This window comes from Peromyscus californicus, unplaced genomic scaffold (genome assembly GCF_007827085.1).
Source record: "Peromyscus californicus insignis strain IS unplaced genomic scaffold, ASM782708v3 Scaffold_18__1_contigs__length_77618521, whole genome shotgun sequence".
Classification (NCBI taxonomy): Eukaryota; Metazoa; Chordata; class Mammalia; order Rodentia; family Cricetidae; genus Peromyscus; species Peromyscus californicus.
Genome location: NW_026294480.1, coordinates 58,158,706 through 58,166,201, shown reverse-complemented (window position 1 = coordinate 58,166,201; position 7,496 = coordinate 58,158,706). Strand labels below are relative to the sequence as shown.

Here is a 7,496-nt window from a genome sequence, read left to right as displayed (position 1 = left end):
AGCAGGCCTGATGACCTGAGTTCAATCCCCAGGATCCACACGGTGGGAGAGAACTGACTCTTGCAAGTTGTCCTCTGGCCTTCACATGCCCACACACGAACTCACCGCTAAATAAATAAAATGTGAAAAACACATTTAAACAGTGAATGGCTTCCAACAATCCGATCAACACCCGGCTGAGAGTTGTCTAGGATGGGCAGATGCTCAGTTTTAGGGCACATGAATATCTGATCACCCTTCCTAGGCGTGGGAGGGGTCAGAGGGTCTGCTTCTCTATAAACTTACAGGTACTGCTAACAGAAACAGTCTAGACTCTAGGATAAAAGGGGAGAACTCTGAATGGCCGCCGAGAGGAGCGGTTTAGGAGCACAGTCAATAGCTCTTGCTGGGTCATGTTCTTTTTGGAGGGAATCAGACAATACAAGGACTTTAGGGAGGAGAAAGCTGGGGGTAAAGTGAGGGATGGAGAGTTGGGGACACTGGCATACCAGGGGTGAATGCAACCTTGGGCTAGAAAAGCATGACTCTCGGTTAAAATAAGGCAGCAGAGCTGGGAGGTTGGACACTGTAGTCATTAGACAGCTTGATGTCCAAGTACATTTACTATGAGGCAAAGTGTCTAGAGTAGATAAGTCTTTATTATTTTTTAAAACTTTAGTGTGTGTGTGTGTGTGTGTGTGTGTGTGTGTGTGTGTGCAAGTCACATGCTAATGGGTGCCTATGGAAGCCAGAAGAGAGTGTCAGATCCCCTAGAGCTGGAGTTATAGGTAGTTGTGAGCCACCAACATGGGTGCTGGAAACCAAACCTGGGTCCTCAGAAAGAACATCAAGTACTCTCAACTGCTGAGCCGTCTTTCAGCCCCTTGAGTGAAGCTTAACACTGGTTGAAATCTGATGGAGTGCTGTTGCCTAGGCCCTTCTGAAATAAATTAGAATATTGGGGCAGGGTGGTGGAGCATATCTCTCCATATATCTGTCTGCCATCTATTTACTTTTGCTTTTATTTTTTTGAGACAAAAAATGATTCTCCTGCCTCAGCCTCCCCAGTGCTGGTCTTGCATGTGTAAGCCACCATGCTTGACTCAGAGATCTATATTTCAAAGTAGTGTGGCCATCACAAGATGAAGAAAGAACTCCACACCTCAGCTGTGAAGATGTAAACCTTTAAGGAGGCCATTTAAAAACAAATTGCAGATTTCTCACACTAGTACCCGTTTCCCAATTCTCCTGCCTTCCTACACCCCATGCCCTTGGATACCCAGAACTTGACCCTCCCAAAGCTTCCCTGCTAGTCCACGCCCGCAGCCTTGCCCATGTTTCTCATTCTTTAATAACACTCTCCATGTCTTTGTCCTGTCCACCTCTGCCTCTGGAAGGCCTTCCCTGACCCTATTCTTGTTCAGTGTTCTAGCATGGTCAGTAGCTCTCAAACCCAGGACTCCACACAGTCTCAGGCTCTACTTAAGGACCTCAGTAAATAATGACCACTGGCAGGCACCCATTCAGAGACAGTCTGTGAATGTATTTAAACTTCAAGTTTATTTAAACTCTAGAACATGAAAAACAAACAAACAAAAAATAAAAAAATAAAACAAACAGCATCCCTGGACATAAGCACTAAGTAATTTTGCCTTCAACAAAATTATTTTGTGTAGCTAGCCAAAGGGAGGAGAGGGGCGTAGAGAAGAAAGGAAATTCCATTTATTGAGAAGGACTTCTGGTACACTGTGCAATTGTTACTCATTTGAAATCTAATTTGAGGCATAAATTGCTTTTCCCTACTTTTGATTGATTTTCAGAAACACCACGAAATGAACATAGTTTTCCCCTTACTTCTGCTTGGAGAACATCCTTCCAAGACCAGAACAGCGAGGAAATTTGGGGATTTACTTTCCATGTTTCGGTGAGCCCGATTTAGAAAATGCAAACATCGGATCAAATTGAAATGGAAAGTATAAAGGCCCCTGAAGATGCCCAGGCCTTCATGGACACAGCAAAGCAACCTCTATTGTATGAAGTTTTTATTTTCAATTAAAAAAAAAAAGACAAAAAATGAAAGAAGCTACACACAGTCAAAATCCATGTCCAATTTTGTTTACTTCCTTCTGTCCCTTTAAAAGACAGGAGTAAGTGCATTGCAGAGTACAGATTTTTTTTTCTCTTAAGTGTTTTGCCCACCTGCTGAATACTCCACAGACTCTCTGCTTAAAACTGGTTTGAAGAAGGCAAAAGCATTGTTCTATGTAAAGGAAATGTAGCAGGTCTTTGATCTAGAACGTCAGTGACTGGCAAATTCCTTCGTGTGTTTATTACAGAAATACCTATTGAGAACCTATCACCTGTGGGCCAGGGACTGGGGCCTTTTCTAATCCAAATCAGCCCCTTCAGCATCACTGACGTCATCGTCGTGGTGTCACGATGACCTCTGCCTTGCCAGTCTAGCTGCCCATCCTCCGTTCTCATCTCGCTCCTCATGATTTATTTCACCCTCTTCCCAGCTCTTACTGCTTCTTCCCCGGCTTCTGAGGCACCCCGCCCTCCTGGCTTTCCTGCTGTCTCCCTGGTCATGGTCACTCATGTTTGACACTTGACACAGAATAAATCTCTCTCTGGAAGATGAGAGCCATGTTCGGGACAGACAACCCCTCTCTCTTTGCTCTCCACCATCCTCGGGGACCAGATGGATGCTCCATTCCCTACCCTACCCCCAGCCTCATGTTGACATTCCAATGGAAATGGAAGACCTAATAAACAGAAGACCTACAGCCTCTACCAGAGATGGCAAAACACTCCCAGAGATTCCTACCAGGCTTCGGCTTCCCTTTCGTTGTTCAGTAAGCCTGGCTTCCCCAGCAGTACAACATATTGGGAAACACATCTTTTCCACTGGTCTCATGCTACCCTGCAGAAACAGAGTTCTGGTGTGGAGAAAGGCAGGCTGTGTGTCAGGCCAACAACAGTCTACCCTGTCAGCCCCGTAGATCTTGCCAGTCTCTCCCCCCAAGCACTTCAGCTGCATGCCTTCACCTCCATCACTGAATCCTGAGCCATGGTGAGCCACCGTGGTCTTTCACCCAGACACAGGAGAGCCTCCTGTACAGGTGCTCTCTGTACCCCGCCTTCCCCAGTACCTAGGCTCTTCACTTCAAATATCAACTTCCTTTCTTGCAACTCTCCCGGTTATCTGTCACAGTCTGGATCCCCAGAAGCTGACATTTAGTCAAGGACTCTTGTCTAGCTTACCAATGTTAGGCACAGCAAACAAGTTGAAGTACTCTAGTAAGACTAAGAAGGACAGAGGGAAGGGAGCAAGTATCCATCCCCAAGGCCTGATGCTGCTTAACCCTAGGGAAAGCTGTGGGAACCGGTATCCGGTGTAAAACTCTCAGCCCGGGGGGTCGTGGGAGGGTGTTTACACACCAACTCCTAAGATTCACTGTATTCAGCTCTTACAGCTTGAACACCTCGTCCTGAATCCGCCCACCCCAGTCTGTCTCACTGAAGGCCAAGCCTTTCTCTTGACCAGCCTCTCTGCTCACAACCCCTCACAGCTTCTGCTATTCGAAGCACAATTAGGAGTCCATAGGGAGAGCCGACGAATCTCTTCAGGAACAAAGGAATTGCAAAACCACGATTTAAGAATGAGGTCTTGGGCCGGGTGGTAGTGGTGCACGCCTTTAATCCCAGCACTCGGGAGGCAGAGCCAGGCGGATCTCTGTGAGTTCGAGGCCAGCCTGGGCTAACAAGTGAGTTCCAGGAAAAGGCGCAAAGCTACACAGAGAAACCCTGTCTCGAAAAACCAAAAAAAAAAAAAAAAAAAAAAAAAAAAAAAGAATGAGGTCTTGGAAGCTCACCAGCTTTGAGTCTCATTTGAAAAGTGGCTAAATTTGGGGGTGCTCTCTATTTGACAAATAAAGCATAACATTTTTAATAATATAGGTAAATTTTAAAGAGCTGGAATATTTGTGTAAAGTCAATATGTCAGGGCGAATATAGCTTAATTAATGCTAATAAGCATACACATATAACATCTATAAGTCATATCACTGTGTCTAGGAATGGGAAGGATATAGACTCACAGCAGGCACAGAACTCTGCATCTATTTCTGTCTTGCGTCAGCCTGCTTGTCTTTCTTCTTCAGCTGCTCCACAAAGTAATCGTTACAAGCAACAGTCAGAGCCGCCACCATGACCACAAATTCATTAAAATCCACTTCGTTGTCCTTGTTGGCGTCCAGGTCCTGCATTATCTTATCCACCAACTGGGGGTCCTTTTGGCACTAAAGAGAAAAAGGAAAGTTTCTAACTCGGAGGCCTGGAGCATCATGACAACGGAGGTCACATCTTCCTTCAGTTTGTATGGGAATTTTCATTCTCATTTTGGCACCTAAACACGATTCCCACGAGTCTATTTACAAGAAGACCAGAGCCAGCCTAGAGCCCAGCCCCTGTCCCAGGTCCACAGAACGCCAGCTCAGACCCAAAGGTCCAGAGAAGCAAGCAGTAGCAGGCTCAAGTGAATTATGGATACCGGAAGTGTATCTCCTGGACATTGCAGGCACAAGACCAGGACACTGGGAGACAGTAGCCTGACACAGGTGTAGGGCCAGGACACCTAAAGTGTGACATATAAACGGCGGCTTCAAAGTCCAAAGGGACAATGAGTGACATTTACCATCGGTAGGCTTTTGAGCACTCACGGAACATTTTAGAATTCCCTTAGTTGTCCCGTGGGAAGAACAGTCTCTATCCACATGCTATGAAGACGCTTTAACACATTTGAAGGTGCTTAGTACCAAGTTTGCTAGATACGGCCAGTACAAGTACTAGACACCTGGATACATTTGAATTTCAGGTAAACAATATGTATTTTGTGTGTCTGTGTGTCCCTGAAACATACAAAAAGGAGTACCCAGGAGCCATTTTCCTTACTGCTAGGGTTAGGTTCTCCAAGTGTTGACAACTACGTTGAGTTTATTTTTTTAGATCCAATATCCAATATTTTGCTGCAGCAATAAAAGATATAACTAGTTATACCCAGGGTTATCATCACAATTAATAATGGTAGTGTGCCTGGAGCTTTATACAGCAGAAAGGAAAATGGCTCCTGCCAATGTGTGCAGAAAACACAGATCTCCAAGGGCTCCTCCCAGCACTTAGGGTCTAGAAACCAATTATAGAGAGAATGTACGTAATACCTGCCCCTACAGCCATATCCCATCTACGCCCTAGCAAACGAGGCAGGAAAACGGCCTCACCGTGAGGAATTCTGTGAGCTCCCGCTGTAATAACATCTTCAGTTCCCCTTTGTTCAGCTTGAACCTGTCCCCCTCTTTGCAAGAGTAGCGGTGGAAGATCCGAATCATCGTGTCCATGGCCATCTCCAGCTGGGTGGGCATGCTGGTAGCAGAGCGGACTACTCCCGGAGCAGGTCACCAACCCACGGAGAAGGACAGCACTTGTTCAAAGGAAGCAGATGCGGGGGGACACGTCGACTCTTTCCTGAAAATAGAACACACAAGTGATAGTTCTTAAACTGTAAGGATCATCCACCAAAGACCGTGTTCCACGCATTCTAGAGCAGGCTGCAGGCGAGAGCTTTGCAGGTGGTTTTTCTGCTCGCCAGTTCCCACTCCTCCAGGCTGTGTGCCTCCAGCAGTTCATAGGTGAGCAACTCGACATGCCCAGAGTCATGTTAGAACACAAAATTGAAAAAAATAAAGAAAAAGGAAAAGAAAACCCCTTCCTTCCTACCCGTTCAGCAGGCGGCAGCTGTCTGCAGGTGTTCCCGATTATGATCTGAGCCCTGGTCGCTGGCTTTCCACCTGGCACACCTGTTCCCAACAAATGACAATTATCGGAGACAAGAGACTCAACTCAGAGGCCGCTGAGTCTGTTTTTAATCAGCAGAACGAACAGGTGTGCGCTGCTGCCCCAAGGGCTATGGAGGAAGGTGGGTGCCCGCCGGGCCTTAGGGGAGACTGCGGCGTGGGAAGGAGAAGCCCTCTGTTCCGCTCATGTGGGAATATGGGTAGAAGTATAGTTATTGAAGTTGATGAGTAGGACGGGGTCTAAAAGGAACAAAGAAGAAACACTGTTTCAAACCAGTGTGTGTGTGTGCGTGTGTGTGTGTGTGTGTGTGTGTGTGTGTGTGTGTGTGTGTTGTGTGTGTGCTCACGCACACTCAAGCTTGTGTCAGCCTAACGAACCACTGAAGCCTCAACTAGTACCTGGATCGCATTATGAGTGACAAGGTGGTTGGGCGTTAAGTCTTCCTGGCTTGTCCAGTTGCCACCGATTTTATCCCGATCAAGTACAGGAATGCGTTACCTGCTAAATGCGGATGGTAGGAAAACGGTGTATGCAGGAATGTATAGCGGGATTCCCAGGTAAGAAAAACCTTAAGGAAAGGATGCTGGGACGGTGACTCACAAGCACAAAGGCTCAAGTTGGAGCCCTACCAGCCCCGTAAAAAGCCAGACGTGGTGGCCAGAGGAACCTTATCTTGAAGAAAATTTTACTGCTGTTTTTCCTGGAGTGTGTTAAATGAAAGAACGCAGATGATGCTGGTCTCCTCTTGCGGTTCAGTTTCCTGCAAAGACCGTCCTGAGTCTTTGTGGCCACTGTTCCTCAATTGTGAATGCTTCTATACACTCCAGCTCTGAAATGTTGTTCCCGGAGTATTCTTGGGCACGTCTATAATGTCTAAACCTTTAGCCCAGATGTCTGCCGAGCATCAGGATGACCTAGACCCGTTTACTGAAGAGCCCCATAAACTTGATTAGGATTCAGCTAAGATGCCTTCCCTCTCCCCACCTCCTGCTCGGACCATCTCAGTCACCCACTGCCACTTTCCACCCGAGCTTCTGTCACCGTTTAAACGTCCACTCCTCCTCACTCTTTGCCACCTTCAAGTCTTGAGTCACTAGGCTCCTTACAACACTCTGGGCTGACTGTCTGGACTACTGCTGTCAGACACCCTTCTGCCGTCACAGTAGTTGATCACAATACGATCAATACCCACATGTCTGGGCACTGACGGGTCTGTCCCTGCCTGCACCCCAATGGGAATATCGAGCTCTCTTGCCTTGCCTGCATCCCATCCACTCGTTGACGATGACGACGGAATGCAAATGTCACCGCCTGCAGCAACTTTCCTGCATCCTTCCCAGCTCCCCAGTCCTGTCAGAGGAGCCCACTTCTTTCTTTTTTCTTAGCACTGTGCTTTGGGGACATTCCTGTAATCACCATCATCACGTACTCTCCACTCTCCACACTTGGAATGATTTCCTTTTTTTAAGAATTGTATTTATTTAAATATTTATTTATTTATTTATTTATTTATTACGTATACAGCATGCCTGCAGGCCAGGAGAAGGCATCAGATCTCATTATAGATGGTTGAGAGCCGCCATGTGGTTGCTGGGAATTGAACTCAGGACCTCTGGAAGAGCAGCCAGTGCTCTTAACCTCTGAGCCATCTCTCCAGCTCCTGG

The 7,496-nt window shown here is 46.8% G+C and overlaps 1 protein-coding gene across 1 annotated transcript; it reads right to left on the bottom strand.

The window, feature by feature from the left end:
* Window positions 1-4,100: 4,100 nt before the first annotated feature.
* Window positions 4,101-5,399, bottom strand: S100z (S100 calcium binding protein Z). Its single transcript, XM_052742775.1, has 2 exons — window positions 5,259-5,399; window positions 4,101-4,280 (listed from the first exon to the last, which is right to left on the bottom strand). Exons 1-2 carry the CDS (start codon window positions 5,397-5,399, stop codon window positions 4,101-4,103), a joined length of 321 nt encoding a protein of 106 aa, XP_052598735.1.
* Window positions 5,400-7,496: the final 2,097 nt, after the last annotated feature.

What these genes read in the sequence shown, in the direction of transcription:
- S100z (XM_052742775.1), bottom strand. Translation starts at nt 5,399, where the DNA reads ATGCCCACCCAGCTGGAGATGGCCATGGACACGATGATTCGGATCTTC. An exon ending in AGCTCACAGAATTCCTCACG is followed by an intron (nt 4,281 to 5,258) that starts GTGAGGCCGTTT and finishes TTTTCTCTTTAG; the next exon opens with TGCCAAAAGGACCCCCAGTT.